This window comes from Berghia stephanieae, chromosome 7 (genome assembly GCF_034508935.2).
Source record: "Berghia stephanieae isolate SIO BIC M18660-M18661 chromosome 7, UCSD_Bste_1.3, whole genome shotgun sequence".
Taxonomy (NCBI): Eukaryota; Metazoa; Mollusca; class Gastropoda; order Nudibranchia; family Aeolidiidae; genus Berghia; species Berghia stephanieae.
Window position 1 is genome coordinate 12,898,560 of NC_088366.1, and position 21,829 is coordinate 12,920,388.

The 21,829-nt window shown below is 34.9% G+C and overlaps 2 protein-coding genes across 2 annotated transcripts in view; one reads left to right on the forward strand and one right to left on the reverse strand.

Moving 5' to 3' along the window:
- The window catches only part of LOC144976696 (mitochondrial ribosome-associated GTPase 2-like), a 22,040-nt gene extending 16,526 nt beyond the window's left edge, over nt 1-5,514 (reverse strand). Inside the window, exon 1 of the mRNA XM_078921043.1 lies at nt 5,339-5,514. The gene's annotated coding sequence lies outside the window, so the exon portion shown is untranslated. The remainder of the gene's footprint in view (nt 1-5,338) is intronic.
- Nucleotides 5,515-5,747: 233 nt separating this feature from the next.
- The window catches only part of LOC144976704 (plasmanylethanolamine desaturase 1-like), a 33,241-nt gene continuing 17,159 nt past the window's right edge, over nt 5,748-21,829 (forward strand). Inside the window, exons 1-3 of the mRNA XM_078921059.1 lie at nt 5,748-6,079; nt 15,356-15,475; nt 17,359-17,450. Of these exons, the coding sequence (XP_078777185.1) occupies nt 5,923-6,079; nt 15,356-15,475; nt 17,359-17,450 (369 nt within the window). The 5' untranslated portion in view covers nt 5,748-5,922. The remainder of the gene's footprint in view (nt 6,080-15,355; nt 15,476-17,358; nt 17,451-21,829) is intronic.

Sequence of the window (21,829 nt, forward strand, 5' to 3'; positions counted from 1 at the left end):
GTTGACTTTCTCTCAGGGAGCCACCTTTTCCAAGGCTCCACTTGTCAATAATAGCTGATAACAAATACTTTGACCTCAAACTTTAGCCTCGTTGGTTTTTAAAGTTCGTGTTGCTCTACTTATCACTTGATGCACTTTTAGCACTATCTCTCTCTCTCTCTCCCCTCTCTCTCTCTCTCTCTCTCTCACTCCCTCAACACACACACACACACACACACACACACACTACAACCACCCCCACCGCATCTTCATCACGACCACTACTACTACAATCACCACCACCACCACCGCATCATCACTGCCACTACTACTTCAACCACCACCACCACATCATTATCACTACTACATACTACAACCACCACCACCACATCATCATCACTATCACTACTACTACAACCACCACCACCACATCGTCATTACTACTACAACCACTACCACTACATCATCACTACTACTACAACCACCCACACCACATCATCACTACTACTACAACCACTGCCACAACTACAACTACAACCACAGTCACCACCGCCACCACCACCACCACATCATCATCACTTCCACTACTACTACTACTACTACAACAGCCATTATGACATCATCATCATCACTACTACTACTACTACTACTACTACTACTACTACTACTACTACTACTACTACTACTACTACTACTACTACTACTACTACGACTACTACTACAACCGCCAACACAACATCATCCTCACTACCATCATTATGTTTTGGAGCTTTTCTTCACTTGAAATAAGGAAAGTTTGGGGTTGTATTTGGCAATGTGTTCATATATCAGAAATATTTGTAATCAGTTATGTATTTAGATCTATACAATATGTAAACACAATACCAAATATCATCCCAATTCCCTTTTGTGTGTGTGCGGAAATTCCTCTTTCGGCATTGAAATTACTCCGAGTGGTGTCTGAAATTCCTGTGAGTCAAATTGAAAATTGGCGTCTCTGCAAATTTTACTATTCTCGTCAAATTTTCAATGCCCGTATCTGAGGAGTTATCTTTACCCATTGATTTGATTATGTGTGAAAACGGTGCCTCACTTCAAAGTCGATTTTCTCAAAACTTGGTTTTTACACTCTCCCTACTTCAAACGGTCATAGTTGGGCAATGAATAATCAGAATCTTATAAATTTGGTATCAAATTTTAAGCATAATATAAGCTATGATTGGGTACCAAAAACCCAATAATTGAAAAATCCGACTTAATACCGTTTCGAGGCGGAGGGTCACATATTCTATAATTACTAGCATATTTAATAATATATTTACATTTACCACTAACCCATCCACACTGACCTCATTATCAATTCTAATGACACTGATTACGATTTGTAAATGGGAAGTTTATGGCATTTTTGTCCCCCCCCCCCCCCCCCCCCCAATTCTAATGACACTGATTACGATTTGAAAATGGGAAGTTTATGGCATTTTTGTCCCCCCCCCCCCCCCCCCCCCCTTCCAATTCTTGTATTATGTCAGGGTGACCTAGATGACGAAAAATATATACATCTGTTGTACGACCAGCAATGTTGTATGGATTAGAGACAGCAGCTACGACAAAGAAACAAGATAAAGAAGTTGAGGAGGCAGAAATGAGGATGGTCACTTGGCTGGACAAGAAAAAGATAAAGTGAGAAATGAACGAATTCGAAGGTTGACTGAAGTGAAGAATTTATCAATGAAGATGAGAGATGATATATTGAAATGGTTCTGACATGTAAAGAGACGAGAGAGGGAGTATGTGGGAAGGAAAGTATTGGAATTTATATTAGCGGGAAAGAGGAAAAAGGGACGCCCAAATACTAGATGGATGGATAGGGTAAAGGATGACATGAAATAACTGGGCCTGGAGAAAAATGATGCTATGAACCAAGATGCGTGGAGATGTGGCATTCATTACGGCAACTCTGCATAACGCGGGATAAGCTGAAAGAAGAAGAAGAAGATGAAGGAGGAGGAGGGGAATGAGGAAGAGGAGGAAGCAGAAAAAGAAGAAGAAGAAGAAGAAGGAGGAGGAGGAGGAGGGAGAGGAGGAGGAGACGAACAGGGAAGAAGACGAAGAAGAAGAAGAAGAAGTAGTAGAAGAAGAAGAAGAAGAAGAAAGAAGAAGAAGAAGAAGAAGAAGAAGAAGAAGAAGAAGAAGAAGAAGAAGAAGAAGAAGAAGAAGAAGAAGAAGAAGAAGAAGAAGAAGAAGAAGAAGAAGAAGAAGAAAAAGAAGAAGAAGAAGAAGAAGAAGAAGAAGAAGAAGAAGAAGAAGAAGAAAGAAGAAGAAGAAGAAGAAGAAGAAGAAGAAGAAGAAGAAGAAGAAGAAGAAGAAGAAGAAGAAGAAGAAGAAGAAGAAGAAGAAGAAGAAGAAGAAGAAGAAGAAGAAGAAGAAGAAGAAGAAGAAGAAGAAGAAGAAGAAGAATTCTTTCTCAGGGTTCCCAATCGCTCACTTGTAGAGCACTCGAGTACATAATAGAGATGATTTACAAGAAAAAAAAATATCATCTCCCAAAACTATAACTATAACTATACATTCCCTCCCAGCCAAGAACTCCGGCCAGGGTCAGGACAAGACTAAGTAATCTCATTCCAAGACAAAGATAAAAAGCAATTGGAAAACAGTTATATAGTGTATAGAAGACACAGCAAGTACCTCCCTGCTCACTATGGGAGGTCGGGAACCCCATCCAGATTTCTGGCCATAAATTCACTTTTCATCATCTAAACCATTCTGATATGACACTGTTTTGAAACCATGGGTCACATTAAATTACAAAATGTAAATCAAGTTTTGCATTTCTAATTTTTAAATATTCAGTAATGAATATTATATATCTCATTGTTTTCCAAATAATGCCATCCTCGGGCATTAATTAGCATATATTATGGGACATTTGGCAGGCTAATATTAATCATATTCTTATTAGAAAGAGAGAAATCTGAATGGGGGGTATTATTAATTATAATCATGACAATAATAGTAAAATAAAAAATAACAACATTATTAATATTTTTTTTTAATGAATAAAAATCAAAAGAAAAAAATAATGATAATAATAACACAAATAATAATAATAATAATAATAATAATAATAATAATAATAATAATAATAATAATAATAATAATAATATATAATATATACATATAATAATAATAATATATAATAATAATAATAATAATAATAATAATAATAATAATAATAATAATAATAATAATAATAATAATAATAATAGTAATAATAAAAATAATAATAATAATAATAATAATAATAATAATGATAATGTTAATAATAATAATAATAATAATAATGATGATAATAATAATAAATTAATAATAATAATAAAAATAATAATAATAATAATAATAATAATAATAATAATAATGATAATAATAATAATAATAATAATAATAACAATAATAATAATAATATAATAATAATAATAATAATAATAATAATAATAATAATAATAATAATAATAATAATAATAATAATAATAATAATAATAATAATAATAATAATTTTTAAATTTTACTCACTCAGTCTAAGCCCATCTAACTCTGAGCTGTTCTCTCTCTGTTGCGGCTATGTGGTCTAGTGGTATAACATTTGCCTTCGGACCAGAAGGTCCTGAGTTCATGTCCAAGAAGCTCATGACTGAGTCGTTGGAAAAGGCTCTTTACTCACATTCTCTCACCGTACTCAGGTGTAAAATGAGTACCTACCATTAACAGTGTTGTCTCTGTCCAAAAATAAAATTGTTGTGTCTCGTCCTACACGTTAAGTGTTGCTGTTGGCTTGGGGCCCCTTGTAAAGTGCTTTCAGCATGCTTCATGGATATTGCGCTATACAAAGGCTCGAGGTTAGAGAATTTTGGTACTTTCCGAAATTGAAAAATATAAAAACTCATTTGCTCAATCTAAAAGATAATTGGTAAGTGCCATAATTAAGTTTTATTCAACTACTGCTAACCAGTTAACTGCCATACTCTGGAACGACATGTATTTTAAATTTGGCCAGAAAACTCATCCTTCAAATATTGACTGATTCTAATGACCCTCATCTTAGCAAAAAATTACAAATCGATTTTCCAGCGTACGGCAGTTAACTGGTAAACATGTAAAAACTAAAATTAGCAGCTTAATAATATCATTTGTCTCTGAAGAAGGTAAATAATGATGGGCTTAAAGTCACTAGGCCCCAAACCGAGATAGTCTTCAAATTCAAATAGGAAACAGATAAAGATTCCAAGAGAGCATAACATCGATGTAATTAGTTTAAGATCACCTAAAAGTTTTATCCAGGCGAGGCACGGCTCGGGATCCCAATAAGAGGAATACACTCAAATAATTTACAATATAATCAAAGGTAAGCTATTTTCACCGTACAGTGATATCATTATAGGCAATTTTCACTGTACAATGATAAAAGGATGGGGAAGATAAGCCCCCCCCCCAAAAACAAAAAACAAAAACAAACAAAGATAAAAACAAAAAACCCCCAAACAATGTGGTGTTATCAAAATAAAAGAGCGTATATATTGTTGTCAGAATCGTCACTGACGATGTTATTGAAACTAGAACATATTTTTCTTCTTTGTTTATCAGTGATATATTGGTGGCAGGAACTCAGTGGACAATAATAATATAACTGGTGGTAGGGAATTGGCAGATAATTGCACTGGTGGTAAGGACTCAATGGGAAGCAGTGCTAGTGGTAGGGAATCAATGGATAATGGTGTTTCTGATAAATAGCCTCCTTTACTATTTTCACTGTACGTTGATAATAGCTTGGTAGACTATATTCACGGTAGGGTGAAAACAGTCCGTCCGATATTAAAAACTAATGTGATAATTTTAAGAACAACACCAACATCAATGATCATTGTTGTTAACAATTATATTTAAATTTAATTTGAGTCACTGAACATGAAAATGTCAATATTTTTGGGCGCAAATTTCTAATTTTTTTATTTTATGGTTGTTGGTGTTGTGCTAAAAATTGACAACTGACTGTTATCCTCCCAGCCAAGGACTCCGGCCAGGGCCAGGGCAAAACCAAGACATGGGCAGAAAAGCATAAGGTGGCCAGCCGTCTAACTAAAACCGCTTGCTGAGTCCCGGAGAGTGACTGTCTTATTTATACAGATTCGACGGAAATTGTTAAGTTTATGACTCTTAATTCTAACAATCCGAAAGTGAAAAACAGGGTCTGACTAATGAGTACGAAAAAGAAAAGATGTGTTCGAACAATTTGAAAGTAAAAAAGGGAGAGAAAATTGTCTTAGAATGAAAATGGTGGCAATTACAATGACTCACTCACAACTTTGATATCAGCAAAATTTGTCTTTGTTGTCCAGAAACAATTGGTGGTAACGGAATGCAATGATGGTGTTGGACGGGTTTAAGATTTGGCAAAAATAAAAATATTTGGCTGAATTCTCTCGGAAGAGAAAGTGAAAGTAGGCCTGTCTATCATGTAAGACCATCCTACTGGCCTTACGTGACCTTTGACACGCTCTTTAACCTTCTTATGCAAGGATATCTCAATCACAATTTAAATATCAATATTTTAGAATAAATGCATTACAACGCATCATATAATTGCGTTAGAATAAATTTCGACAATAAGAGATTATCATTGAGGAACTAAGCATATTTTTCGCCAAACTTTAGGAAAACTTTTGACCAATCAAATAGAAGCTTAATAGTCATTTCATCAGGCTAGAGACGGCTGAGTGAGTTCGTAGTGTTGGGATTGTCAGCTCAATCCAATTTGTTAGCGATTGATCGCTTACGTTTATGAGGCCAACTGGGATTTATGGCTTGTTAGCAACAGGGAATCTGTGATATAACTCTGTGCTTTTAACTATATTTTAACTTAGAGTTTTTACTTAATTCGACAAAATGGGAGTCAAGACGGATTCGGATATTATTCAGAACTCCATGGCAGAAGATGATCCGAATGACAATAGTATTCAATTTTCAGATGTTCGTGAAAGGAAACCCCGATGGGGACCTGAACATGCAGGAGCCAAAGAATTAGCCAGCAAGTATACTAAAGGTAACCTCATAAATTATGCCACAAGCTATGGTTATATATTTTTTTTCTGTAAGAATATATTCGTTTGAGAGGTTGGGGATGAGCTCTTAATTACTCGTCTTAGTCTTAGTAAGTTAGTCCTTATCTATGTCTAAGTCTATAGTCCTTGTACTTTTAGGATCATTTCAAAAGACTCAACAGCAGTGGATAACTGAAACTGATGTCCATCGACGTCGACAAGCACGTCAACAACATCTATATAGAATACATCACTGGGGACTAATCATGTGACATTGATAATGATGAAGATGATTTCCACATCATGATCATCATCATCCATAATACTGATACCTGGATACCTGGATACCTCTGTATAGAGCTTTTAGACTTGGTGTAGTCTCCTTCGCTCCTCCTCATCTATTAATGATTGGACCAATTTTTATAATTGAACTTGTTTCCTAGGGTGTTGCTTATCTCCAACTCTGCTTTGAATTTATTCAAATTTTTTGCTGATACTGTGGTTTCTTGTAGTTTATTCCAGTTATTTACAATTCTAGATGAAAAAAAGTTCCTTCTTTCATTTGTTTTAAAACGTTCTTTTTTCAGTTTCTTGCTGTTTCCTCGTGTCTGAATGTTCTTGTTTGGTTTAAGGAATCCTGCCTCTACCCTGTCTATTCCCTTTACTATTTTATATGTTTGGATCATATCTCCCCTTCTTCTCCTGTAATCTAAGGTCGGGAGATTTAATTCTTTCAATCTCTCACAGTATGTTTTGTCTTTCAGGTGTGTGATAAGTTTTGTTGCTCTCCTTTGCACTCTTTCCAAACTGTCTTTGTCTCCCTCAAACTTCGGATACCATATGCAGTTAGCATATTCCAGCTTTGATCTAACCATAGTCTTGTAGATGGTAGTCATGTGTTTTGTTTTCAGATTCTTGAAATTTCTTTTCACTATTCCGAGTGTTTTACTAGCCTTAGATTGAACATCTTTAATTTGCTTCTTGAAGTTTAGCTTCCTATCAATAAATACTCCTAGGTCTTTTTCCCCATTGGATTTCTGCAGGGGTTTTTCTTTCATTATATAGTTTGCTTCTCTGTTGTTTTTTCCTAGGTGAAGAACTGCACATTTATCTACATTGAACTCCATCTGCCATATTTCGGACCATTCTTCAAGCTTTTTCAAATCTTGTTGTAAGGTGTTTCTTTCTTCTTCTGTATTAGCTACTCCATAGAGCTTAGTATCATCGGCAAAGATTTTACATTTAGATGATAGATTGTCTGGCAAGTCATTGATATAAATCAGGAAGAGAACTGGTCCCAGTACACTTCCTTGTGGAACTCCACTTGTTACCAGTCTCTCTGTTGATGCTGTTCCATTCACTATCACTTTTTGTCTTCTATCTTTGAGGAAATCTCGGACCCATTTGACTGTCTGATCATTAATTTGATACTGTTCCAATTTCCTGATTAGGCGCCAGTGTGGAACTTTGTCAAATGCCTTTCTGAAGTCGAGGTATATGACATCTAAATTGTTGCCTAATTCCAGGTCTCTCGTCCAGTCATCCATTGTTTCAAGTAGGTTTGTTACTGTAGACCTTCCCGCCATGAAACCATGTTGATCTTTGCTGAATAGTTTGTTCTTGGTCATATGATCAACCATTTCTTCTCTAATCAGCTGTTCCATGAGCTTGCAGACGACAGATGTCAGGCTCACTGGTCTGTAGTTTTCTGGATTTTTTCTGTCTCCCTTCTTGAATATGGCTGTGACGTTAGCTTCTTTCCATTCCCTTGGTAGTCTTCCTTCTTTCATCGACTGGTTAAATATCTTGGTTAGGGGTTCTACTAGCTGCTCTGCTAAGTTTTTTAGGATGTAAGGATGAAGTTTGTCAGGTCCAGGTGATTTACTCTCCTTTAGGTTTTGTAGTCTCTTCATTACTCTCTCTTCAGTAATCGGCCATTGTGTAGTATCTATATTACTTGTTTTAGCAATATCTGGCAAGTTTTTCTGGTTCTCCACTGTAAAGACACTTGCAAAGAAGAGATTTAGCACCTCTGCCTTGTCTTCATCTTCAGATGCCCAAGTGCCATCTTCTTTTTTTATGTCACAGGTTCCCTGTCTTGTCTTCATTTTACTGTTTACATAACTCCAGAATACTTTAGGATTTTCTTTCGTTTCCTCTGCTATCTTGTTCTCATACTTTTGATGCGCTTGTCGGACTATTTTAGTAGTTGCGTTTCTCACTCTTTTGTATTTGTCCCAATCCTCTTCCTTTTTGCTTCTAGAGTATCTTCTATTTACTGCCTTCTTCTTCCGTAATGCCTCTCTCACTTCCTGCGTCATCCAAGGTTGATTTCTTCTCCCAACCCGGTTCCCTCTGCTTTTCGGGATGTTTTTCTCGAAGCATTGGTTAAGTACTCTGGTAAATCTACTCCAGTTGTTTCCTACGGTGTCCTCGATTAGTATTTCCTCCCATTTGATATGCCCCAGTTCCTCTTTCATACTCTCTAGATCAGCCTTCCTATATCTGAGTGTCAGTTTTTCATCTACAGTCTCTGATGTCGCCCTCAGTTTTAGGAATATGGTCGCATGGTCGCTTTTTCCCAGTGGGTGGCTCAGTCTTAGGTCGATTATGTCATTTTCTTCCTCCATCAATATCAAGTCCAATACGTTGGGCTTTTGGTTTTTTCTCTGTCTCGTGGGTTCTTTTATTATCTGTTGTAGGTAGCAATCTTCAATGGTTTCTATGAAACTTTCCTCCAGGCTTCCCTCTTTTGGTTCGTCCATCCCTTTCCACTCCAGTTCCGGCATGTTGAAGTCTCCCATAATAATTATCTCTGAATGCTTTTTTTGTGATGCTCTCCTTATCATCTCCAACATTCTCTCATTATTTTCTCCTGTGCTATTTGGGCTCCGATAAATCACTCCTACTAGTATCTGACTTTGTCCAGTTACTCCAATCGAGCACCAAGCGCTCTCCCTAAAGTCGTGATCTGTGAGTTCCTCTATGGGGTTAACCTTGAGGTTCTCTCTCACCAATAAGTATACTCCTCTGCCGGAAGTTTCAAAATCTCTGCTAGCTATTATAGTGTATCCCTCAATACCTAACTCTGCTATGGTTGGGTGTGTTGTTGCATTCTTTGGCTTAGCTTCTGTTATTGCTATTACATCTGGATCTTCTTCTTCTGCCATAGCCTTTAGCTCCTCTCTCTTATTCATCACACTGTCTGCGTTCGTGTACATGAACTTCAGGGTATTTTTCATATTCACGTGCTGCCCCTCCTTATCATTTACTGGTACTTCTCTTTTTTGAATTTTCTTGTTGTCTTCGAGTCCTTGCTCAGAAACATTTTGGGCAATTGGACTGACACGTTTCCAATATAGTCATTCCTCATCCCAATCCCAGTCATTTCCTCCAACATCGCTGTCTCTCTTTCTTATTTGTTCACTAAACTTCTCCCTGAAAATGACCCTTTTCTTATATATGACTACATCTTCCCCTGCTTCTCGTCTTCTCCTCAGCTCCTCTCTTAACTCCTTGGCCTGCTCTCTTTGCATAATTGTTTGGTCTGCTCCAATATACACCTTTTGTAAGCATTCCCGTTTATGGTCTTTCAACTGTTTGCTGTTCCTAAGAGCAGTGTTACGCTGATCCGTTGACATCAGACTTATTTTCATGGGTCTTGGTCTATCTTCTCTTCTGCCCAATCTGATCACTTGCTCTATAGGGTTGAGGCTGTCTTTGTTTCCATGAACCTGCAACTCTTTGAGTACCATTTGGGCTTTTCTTATATCTTCCTTGTTGTCGCCATCTTTAGCTTCTGGTATGCCATACATAATTACATTTTTCACCCTCTTAGCCCTTTCATTTCTCTCCTCTTCTAGTTCCAGGTTCTTTTTCACCATTGCCTGCTTCTTCTCCTCAGTTTCATTGATTTTCCTCATTTCATTTATATCTTGTCTTACTCTATCTGACTTTTCTTCTGTACTTCTCTTGAGTCTCTCCTTAATCTCACTCGCCTCAGACATAGGGTAGGCCTCTATCTCATCCTTTGCTGTTGATTTCACTATTTCTATCATCTCCTCTGTGAATTCACCTTTTTGAATGATATTCACACTTTTATCTACGTCTTCTACTTTTTTCCTGAGTTTATCTACTTCCTTTTCAAGCTGCATGAAATTGCCCAAGAACTTTGAGGCCACTTTGTTGCAGGACTTAGAGCAGTAGTAATGCAGCAGCGGACATTCTTTTTCTGAGTCTTTCTTCAACAGTTGATAGGTGTCATCATCTATCTTTTCACACAAAGTATGAAACCACTGGTCACAGAGCTCGCACTGTAAGCATTTCTCAATCTCTTTGCATACATATTCACATTTTCCGCAAGTCTCAGTCTCAGCTTTTGCTTTTGCCTTATTTGTACCCATCGGTGCAGGGCTTTCTTTCCTACTACTGCCACTACTAGTACTGGCACTGCCAGTTCTACCTTTCCTACTACTGCTGTTTAAGCTCATCTTCTTACTTGTTAAATGACCAGATCTATCTAAGTCTTAGCTGTACTGTATCACTGTATCTTGTCGTTCACTCCAATCTGATAAGTATCTAACTAATCTCAACTAGATATCTAAAGTACACACACAAGCCGGAATCCTCTCGAAGGCAGAAATTACATAAATCCAATTCGAAAATGAACAAGTTTTGATGTCCGATATTTCATTCAAGTTTTGTGTTTCTGGTGAGGGGAGCGAGAAGATTCAATATCAATATTGAATAATAATATATATTAATAATAATAATAATAATAATAATAATAATAATAATAATAATAAAAATAAAAATAATAAACTATTATTATTATTATTATTATTATTATTATTATTATTACGATGAACTCATACTCATAATAATGATAATAATAACAAAAATAATAATAACAATAATAATAATGATAAATCGTAATAATAATAATAATAATAATAATAATAATAATAATAATAATAATAATAATAATAATAATAATAATAATAAACTATTATTATTATTATTATTATTATTATTATTATTATTATTATTATTATCGAAGTGGCAATTCTGAATAGTCTCCCGTGGCTATTCGAACTCAAATTCCAATATGTGTGGGCAGTGAAACACCATGCGGTAGTGGGCAGAGGGCCGAACTGATAAAGAAACAGAAGACGAGTTCAGAAGAAATTCTTTTTTGCTCATATCAGACTGACTCAGCTCATAACCCCTGCTTCGGATTGTAGAAGGATTGTTGCCTCTCTAACACTAGGAGAATATGTATGGATGTCATGTTGTGTTAACAAAGCTTTTCATTCATACCACAGATAGTTTAACTGACTTTTGTTTCTTTTGAAGAATTTTAACTCTTTCTTTTTAATTTCTATCTGGTCTTCTAAATGCTCCATGATTTTGTCTTTCTTACCAAATAAAGCGGGTTTGGACTACCTGTTGATAGTTACTAGAATTGTTATTTTTTTATTTGAATCAATTTTATCTAATTATCAATATTTAAAATACATTTTAAAAAAAATATAATCGTATGGAAGACTATTCAGACTGAGTCCAAATAACATGCTGATTTCACATGAGCATTGGAATTTGAGTCGGAATAGCCACGGGAGACTATTCAGATTCAAGTCTGAATAGCTATTATTATTATTATTATTATTATTATTATTATTATTACTGGCTGACAATTTTCACCATACACGGTGAAATAGTACGAACCAAGCTATTATTACCGTATGGTGAAAATAGTAAAGGAAGCTATTTTCACCGTATGTATCAGCCAATCAGAAGCACTTTTATCTATTAAGTCCCTACTACTACCGCTAGCGCTACTAGATGTCTACCCACTGAGTCCCTACCACCAGTGGTATTATCCACCGAGTCCCTACCACCAGTGCTATCTTTATTGTCCATTGAGTCCCTACCACCAGTATATCACCCATAATCAAAGAAGAAAAGTATGATTTTAGTTTGAGCAACATCGTTATTGAGAGCAACATACGTATATTACTCTTTTAATTCGATAGCACTTCTATGTTTTTGAGGGGTGGAAGTGCATCTTTTTGTTTTTTGGTTAAATTTAAAAGACAAAACAGATTTTACTCTTTAGAACTGTCTTCTTTATTTGATAATTGTAATGAAAGTTGGATTGTATTACTTAGTGGAAGTTGCTTTTATTTCTTCCATAAAGCAACTATGAATGTCAACAATGGTGACAACATTAAAATGTCTATCTTCATTTCTAGCTTTAAAAAGCTTATTTATGATATGGGATAAAGCAGCTTAAAAATTCGTGTCTTTTATAACTCTTAAAAATTTCACTCATTATATTAAAACATGGTATTGATGCTCGTTAAAATTTGTATCAATACAGGTTTTGAATATAACTCATGAAATAAAATCTGTATTAAAAGAGACTTTTTGACTATCTGCTATGTTGTACTGCAACATAGCTTGTTAAAAATAGCCTACCAAGATATCACCGTACGATGACCTTCCAAGATATCTGAATAGTTTCCCATGGCTATTCAGACTCATATTCAAATGCACATGAATCAACAGATTATTTGGACTCGGTCTGACCAGTCTCCCGTGGCAGTAATTTTTTTTTTTTTTTGGTGAGTTTTTCAAAAATATTTAAATTATTGATGATTACATGACATTAATGCAAATCAAAATATCGATAGTGACTACAACAGGTAGTCAGTCTTAACCACTTTATTTGACATGAAAGACAAAATAATAGATCATTTGGAAGTCCAGTTAGAAGTTAAAAGGAGAAGAGTTAAAACTCTTAAAATGTAGCAAAAGTCATTCAAAGTAACTGGTCTATAGGAAAAGCTTTTTTAACAACATAACACGATTTCCTTACAAAATCAGGACATTAAAAAAAAAAAATTACATATATTATTCTGATTGTCTGAAGTATTGGTATAAGCTGAGTCCGTGTGATATGGGAAAAACAGCATTTCTTCTGAACTCTTCTATTTCTCTTCTGAACTCTTCTATTTCTTTATCACTTCCATCCTCTGTGCGCACTACCAGCACTGTGCCCTTTCCCATCCCCCCCCCCCCCCCCCCCCATCCCCATCCTTCCTCCATGTTTTGCCACATGCACATTGGAATTTGAGTGTGAACAGACTTCGGAGACTATTCAGACTTGAGTCCGAATTGTCACCTCGTTATTTATTATTATATTATTATTATTATTATTATTATTATTATTATTATTATTATTATTATTATTATATTATTTATTATTATTATCATTATTATTATTATTATCATTATATATTATTATCATTATTATATATTAATTATTATTATTATTATTATTATTATTATTATTATTATTATTATTATTATTATTATTATTATTATTATTATTATTATTATATTATTATTTTACCATTTGTATCATTGTAATTGCATTTTTTTAAAAAGCCAACTTAACCTCGAGGTCATATTAGTACATTATATTACAATGTTTAAAGAAATTAACAAACATTTTCTTCAAATTTTAATGGATTAAACTATGTAAGAAAAGTCCCCATTCGAAATATCATTTTGAAAATATTCTCAATTAGTTGTGCTTTTTTGAAGGAATGTCCTTTAAAAAAAAAATTGCACTAATCAACATCAAAATAAGCTAAAAAGACAAAAACAAAAGTAAATCAAAGATTTTTATGCTAATTCAAGGGGCAAATATTTATTTGATTTGATTTTCACTTTTTATCCATTATTCTGTGTGTGTGTGTGTGTGTGTGTGTGGGTGTATGTGTGTTTGTTCTTTGTGTGATTAATTGAATGGTTAATTATAATGCGTGAGGTTCGTACACAGGATCCGATGAAAAATTAATTAAGCTATTACTATTAAAGCAAATGATAAAGATCTGAAAAGGTGTGTATGAAACAGTGACAGACAAAGCTGTAAGCAAAATACAATTTATAAACAATCCTAAAAAAATCCCTTGACTGGGAATTGAACCCCAAACCTCTTGATTACCAGTAGTCTGAAGTTTGATTCTCAGTTGAGGCAGGCTGAGTTTTCGGGATGGTCTTTTTTCCTCCTATTTTTCTGTTTGCTTCGTCTGGTACTGTTTCTTACACACCTTTTTAGATCTTTATCTTACAACAGTGCCTGCTCTTTAATTTGTCACAAGGGCATGATGCCACACTGTAATTATCAAATTTTCATTTTCTATCTTTTTTTTTTTTTTAAATAATAAAAAATGATCGGATGAGATCCTGGCACATACTTAGTCGTTTAACTCTGTTGAGTTCATATACATGGAAAATTGAACAAATTTATTGGAATATTCAATGAGGGTGAACTCGAGAGAGTTAAGAAAATCTTGGGTTTGCCCTTGTGGCTCTGGCCATCCATCTAAAAGATTTTGATCTGTGTTTATCAGTTTATCAGCTTATTGGTGGTCCTGAAAACTCAATTGGTAGAGCACTCGCTAGTGAAGTCGAGATATTTTTCCAATCCCCCCCCCCCCCCCCCCCCTCATTCACCCAGCAGTGATTGGATAGCTGGGTCAGCTAGATCTGGTGGAAAGTACTTTGCACTAGCGTCCAATCCAAAGGGTTGCAAGCAATTGCTTTATAGAAACCTGGACATTCTCTGGCTCCACGGGCTTATTGGCATTGAAGGACTATTTTTTTCATCAGTTTATCAACTGAAGATGAAATGATTATGAATAGGCCTCTATTCAATGCAATTCCAATCAGTTGGCATAGATGTCAAAATTGTGTGATGATTTCTTTTTTTGAAAAATGTCAAACTATATCTAGCTGGATAATGACAATGATTATAAACTATGTTTCTGTGGGTTATTCTTTTTAAATAGTGGTCAATGCGTATCTGACTAAAGGAGTTGATAAATTATGTTGGAATATTTGTACAAATGACTACCTAAAATACCCTGATGTGAATGAGTATTTTGCTATAAGTATAAATTCAGCATTTTTGTATAATGTAAATATAACTACAAAAGGGGGTGCTTATGAGGTGACTCGTTCTTTGTGATATTTAGATTTGGTTTCACATAGACTGCTGGAAATATTATGAAATATTGTAAAGTGCATTGATTCATAAGTGTGCATATTTATTTTATAAAATGAAATGCCGTTTTTGAAGGGACGAAAAAAACCCCCAAAAACAACGGCCAACCGGCACATGAGGGAGACCTGATATTTATGATGGAAAATACCATATTTTAGAGTTACGGATCTGAGATCAATACACATTTTCTTTATATTTCCAGGAAAACGGTTTCAAGAGACTGTGTGTGTCATTCTCAGCCTTTCTTTACTCGCCATCAATTTGTTCTTCCTGATATATTACTTTGATTATCGTGTATGGCCAATGATTTTGCTATGTGCCTGTAAGTATGTCATAACTTTTTCACCAAATCAGTAGAGGTGAGGTAGCACAAGAAATTATTAAATTAAATTGAGCTTTTATATAGCGCAATATCAACTAAACGTGCTCAAAGCGCTTTACACAGGGTCCCTGGTCAACAGCAACATTTAACATGTAGGACAGGACATAACGCCTGTTAGGCGATATTACAATTTTTCGGACAAAGACAACGCTGTTAACGGCCAGGTACTCATTTTACACCTGAGTACGGTGAGAGAATGTGAGTAAAGAGCCTTTTCCAAGGACTCAACTATGCGCCGAGCGTGAGGTTCGAACCCAGGACCTTCCGATCCGAAAGCGAGTGTCATACCACTAGACCACATAGCCACAAATTATCTCAAGTTAGAATAGTTCCATTCCCATACGTCAAGTGTAATGACTAGGCTTTATGATGGCATTGGTAGGGCAATCTGTATTTTGGAACCCCCATTTGAGACCAAAGCCTAAGGAAATTCTACTCATTGCAAAAGGAATGCAAAGACGTCGAAAAGAGAGAGAAGTGATGATTAATGATGGGTAATTAAAAGTAGTGATGAAATTTTTACACACAAATTCTCCTACTTTTCAAAAGTCACAGGATGATAAAATATTTTTAAAAAATATGATTATCAGTGATATATTTTTACCTCTTTATCAAATTTCCATCCATCGCTTTCCTTTTAATCACTAAAACTTTTGCATTTGTTTTCTTTTGGAATATGTTTAACTGTTAATCCACAACCCTAAACAAATCATAACTTATTGAATACAAAACCGTTTTGTGTATCCAGCTTTTCAGCTGTATCTTCTGCAACTCTCCTCATTCTGTCTGGTGCACCAGATTAAATTTATTTGAGCAAATAATCGTATGATTAAATGAGGTGATAATAAGCATAAACATGAATCCCAAAGTTGACACTTGGTTACACCTCTAACGATGAAGAATTGTCCAATAAACTATAATTTATAATTTCAGTATAAATTCATAGGGTTTTGCTGACTGGCTTTTGATGACATATTTCTACATAAATGCAAATATTGCTGCTTGAAGCTTGAAGAAAAAAAATAACTATAGTCTAATTGAATAATTTAATTAATATTGCTTCGTTAATTAAATTAAATCTTCCTTTTAATTTTCTATTGTTAATTATGTCTACATTAGGATCTCAAAGATAATTTTAAAATAATAAGACAAAATGACCTTATTCAAAAAAAACAAAAAAACGAAAAAGAAACAATGAATAAATATCAAGAAATGAAGAGAATAGGAAAGTGATAGAAGACAACAGAGAATAAAAACTTCGCAGTGGCAATGGGGGCTCGGACCCGCAACCTTACTGGGATGACATCTCTGCCTGGCTGGGGAGATCGTAACTCTACCGTATGAGCTATCCACGTATGAACTATCCAGTGTATTTCACAAGACATAATATTTTTTTAAAGCCCTGATAATTCATAATGACACAATACTGGTTATCAAATGGTTAGGGGCGGGTAGTATTTTTTTTTTTAGGGGTAAGGTGTAGTTTCAATTTTCAATCGACTGCTTACCAATTATCATGAAAATTAAATTTTAAAAATATTGATGAACAACACAAAAACTGATTTTTTTTGTTTATTGGTCAGATAATCTTTTAACAAAAAATTATGGGGTAAAAAATTTCCTTTTTCCTTCCACTTGAATTTTTTTTTTCTTAGCGTCTCCCCTCTCCCACCTTTAATTTCAGTGTTTTTACCTGATAACTAATAACCCCTCATGGCCAATAATAACATTGTTACCCAATATGTTGGCTATAGTATCATTTTGAATGTTGTATCCAACCTTTAGTAGATATGTAAGAGGATTCGTCATCTTTTTGTTTTCAGTGCTAGGAATTGTGACTGCCGATTTTGCCAGTGGTGTGGTTCATTGGGGAGCCGATACCTGGGGTACTGTGGAGATACCAATTATAGGAAGTGTAAGTACAAACGAAGCCTGTCACAGAATGAATGAACGAGGATTTATCCTTCTAAAATGTCTTTGTGAAAAAGTGGAGAGAAAGAAGTGGTGTTGGATAAAAACCTGAAATGGTGTATACAAAAATTGTAACAGAAAACAGAAAAAATATAGAAGGAAAAAGTCTGGAAGGCTTATTTTTATCTTGTATTTTTCTATCCCTACCTTGTCAAGCATAGTATTATTATTCCCGAGTTTCTGTTTTTCATCTTAAAAGCGCTTAAGCTTGTTTAAGTCGGCAAAAGAAAAAGTTAAATCTTTATTTAATTTCCAAAAGTTTTAGCTGCACTATTTATTACTTGATCTCAAATAAATCTGATATCTTTTGATCAAACAAAGACTGGTCATAGACAGATTTTTATTAAATCAATAGTTCTCTTAAAGGGGAAGGAAAAGATCCCACTGTCATTTGCACTGAGTTGAAAGCTGTGTTTACTGACAAAGTCGTTTGTCAACAAGTATGTGGTGTCATGTTTTTACAAATTAACATGTTATATTTTACTTTGACGTTGGGGAATTTCGATATCATTTGTCCTTAGAGCTAGCTATCCATGATGAGCTTTGCTACCGAAGAGTGAATGGGTATAAAAGCCTCGGACAAACAACAAAACACAGTATGATGGTTTCTTCTTGCTTTTTGTTCACTTTTTATCATTCGCTAACTATACACGTTTTCATTTTTGTCAGAAAACTTTTACTCTCTGCAAGTAGAGAGTTGTTATATTAATTTATCGATATTGTAATTTTTTATTCTTCTGGCCAATAGATATATTATTGCTGGAGTTTGTTTTTTTGGAAATGAATCCAACACACCAACTTGGAAAACAAGAAATATTTGGTGGCTCATGAATGTAGCTCATTAACTTCACCAAAATAAAAACCCCAAAGGTTATTTCTATGAGAGAAAGTGAGTGTTGACTGTTTTCAGGACTTAACTGAGTGTTCTTCTGTGAGAGTTTCCAGGGCTGAGAATTTTCCTTGGAAATGATGATGCCCTTGTGACTTGATGATTTGTTCCTCTTTATAGTCCTAATTTCCAAAGGGTAACTCAATTGCAATAAATTATTATTTTGCAAAGCCTGTGTAACGTGGGTGTAGGATGGAGGTTTACGTTTGCCATGACAAATGTGTGTATAAATGCAATATTTCCATCTATGCATTTGCCAGATTTAGTGATTGTGATAAAAAAAAGCTTGTAATTTTGATTAGGGCCATTTCCCCCCCCCCCCCCCCACCCCTCCCCTTCTCTTCCCTGCTATCCTTCAGCTAGCAGTTTTCCCTTTGCATCCAACCAGTAGCCTAGCAAGGCACCGTTTTCACCTTTTTTTCCCTAACTCTTTCAGCACCATTGGCCGCACTGTGCGACCAGAGCAGAATCTGTTCTACTGGCCAGTGGCCGCACAGTGCTGCCGGTCTTGAAAGGCAAAAATAATAATGTAACCCAATCCTACTTTCTACAAAAGTACTATAAATTGAACCAATAGTATCATTTCTTTCATCAGATCATTCAATTAGCCCTAGAGGGGTATTTTAGTTGAGATTTTGCGCCGAATTCGAATGTTGCTTTGTCTTAGCTTGTCACTCTCATGCTGCCTCAATCAGGTGACATTCATTTTGTGACGGAAATGCGAATATAGCCTCAGCGTTGAAAGAGTTAAATACCTTATGAAATTTTCAGGCCTGAAAATGGCCAAATAATATTTCGAAATGGGAGCCATTTAGTCTTGTGGAGGGTTTGGTCGGAGAATTATTTTTGTTACTTATTGATGTTGTTATATGCTTTAATATGCAAGGCCAAGTCATTCATTGTTTGAATTGCATTTTTTTCCTTTTTCAAACTATTAATTGTGTTTCGAAACGTTTTCAGACTTATTAAAAAATTACGAATCCATCCTCACTGTCATGGTCTCAAGTGAGTAAAGAGCTACTCGACTATGCATAAAGATATATGTAGAATGAGGCCCCAGAATTTACTAGTTACTATAAATGAAAAACAATTAACGATTTGTTTACAATGAAATAAAAATAATGATGAAATTTAATTAAAAGAGATAAACAGTGATCGTGGCAGTTACAAATAGAGATATGAATATTTTACGTAACTTATGATAATATCTCAGGTTCGTAAGTTTACGTTTCCAGGCAGTTGATGGGCTTGGATGATCTATTCCTCTGATAACAGGATTGGACTCGTAAAATTCCACTTCCAGGCAATTGGTAAGAGGTTATAGTGTAGTACAGCGGGCTTGGGTTTGATCCTTGAAGATTATACAATCAAAATTAAAAGCTCCGGCGTCTTAATGGTGTAGATATAATATCTACAAAGTCCCAAAAGATAAAAATCTTACAATATATATATAGGAATAGAGTGACTGGCCGTCCGGCATAGATTGTGGAGAGAAAGTGAGTGTCGAATGTTAGACCTATCAGCTTTTATAATAAATGGCTACGTGACAGAATGTAGAACGAAAAGTATTCACTAATTAGAAATTAATTCGAGGGAAGGCTATAAAAGGAAAGACGATCTAATATTAGAAGGTAAAGTTTATCTAAGCCTACCGAAATATAACTGGAGTGAGATGAATTCAGTTCTTAATAAAATAAAATTTAATAAGATAATTGTGAACAACCTTTACTGTGACACCCCCCACCCACGTTTAAAATATACTCTTTAACCATTATGGGAAAGATAGATTTTACAAACGGAAGTAAATTTACTATCATGATACTCTAGCATTAATCCATTGTTATGATTTGTGCTACAATTAAATTATTTATTAACTAGACATGGAAATGTTTATATTAACGTAGGTATATGAATGGGTGACAATAACAATGAAAGATTGTGATTACAAATCATTGTGATGAACGACATGATGGCAATGTGATTACAAATCATTGTGATAAACAATAGTGATGGTAATGAAGCATGATTTAAGTCGATGATATGAAGGTAATTTACTGAATGAAATGAATGAAAATGTAAATGGAATATTGACATTTCAATTATTAATCATAAATGAGTGAAAATTCATAACAATAATAGTAAAGAGAAGATTTCCCAAATCATGAATGGGTATGGTATATATATCCAAACAATACTCAATGTTACATTAAGTTGGGTCATCATGTTTACAAATAAAATTATCGAATTTGTGTGTTCTGATTTGGCATAATTTGCGAGGTAACTAACAGTATGCATGGGAGGTTAAGTTATACCCTTCTCACGTCATTACACTAATCGAGAAAGTAGGTCGGCGTGAATATTTTCACAACCTGGTATGTGAGAGATACTGAAAGTGTAATTTTGCAAAAATAGACTCCACCTTAGTACTCTACTATTATTCATTTTGTTATTTCTTATGTACGTGAGTGGTTTATGGTCCGTTTCGACCACAAACTCTTTTAGCAGTAGATATCTGCTGAATGTCTTTAAAGCAAAGACGATGGCCAGTCCTTCACGCTCTATTACAGAGTATCGTGATTCTCTGTCCAATAATTTTCTGCTTGCATATAAGCAAGGCATTAGAGTTCCCTCATGTTCCTGTAATAGTACACCTGCGATGCCCTTATCAGACGCGTCAGTTCTTACAACAAATTCTTTTGATATGTCGGGTAATTTAAGAATTGGTTCTGAACAGAGTAATGCCTTTAATTGGTTAAAGCTATTCTGACACACTTCTGTCCAAACAATTTTGTTCGGTGACCCATCTTTTGTCAGATTTGTTAGCGGTGTCGCGATGTGCACGAAGTTGTAAATGTATTTCCTGTAAAAATTTAGGAGCCCAAGTACTTTGCGTACTTCTTTTTTTGTCTTAGGTGGTTGCAATTGTGCGATTTTTGTTTGTTTTTCTGTCTCGGGTGTCTGTGTCCCATGACCAACGGTATGATTAATCCTGCATTTGAAGCTTCGATATTAGTAAACATAGGTTGCGACACTGTGTCTCTATCAAAATATTTTTTTAGCATATTTGCATGGAATGTCTTTGTTGTGTTGTTAATTTTAATCTCGTAATTAACATTAGATTTTACTGCTGTTATTTTGAATGGTCCTTTCCATGTAGCTAAAAGTTTACTCGAGTCATCGGGTAAGAGTATTAGTACTTTGTCACCAATCTCAAATTTTCTTGACTTGCTTTTTCGATCGGAGTATTCCTTGTATTTCTCTGCTTTTTTAGTGACGGATTCCTGTGCTAGCTTACACGTGTCCTCTATTCTGTCTTTCAGGTTTCTTACATATTCGTAAGCAAACATAATTTCGTTATTGTCCTCCTCATTCCCTTTACAAATGTCGGCTACTATATTGATCGGGCCGCGAGGTGATCGTCCATACATCAACTC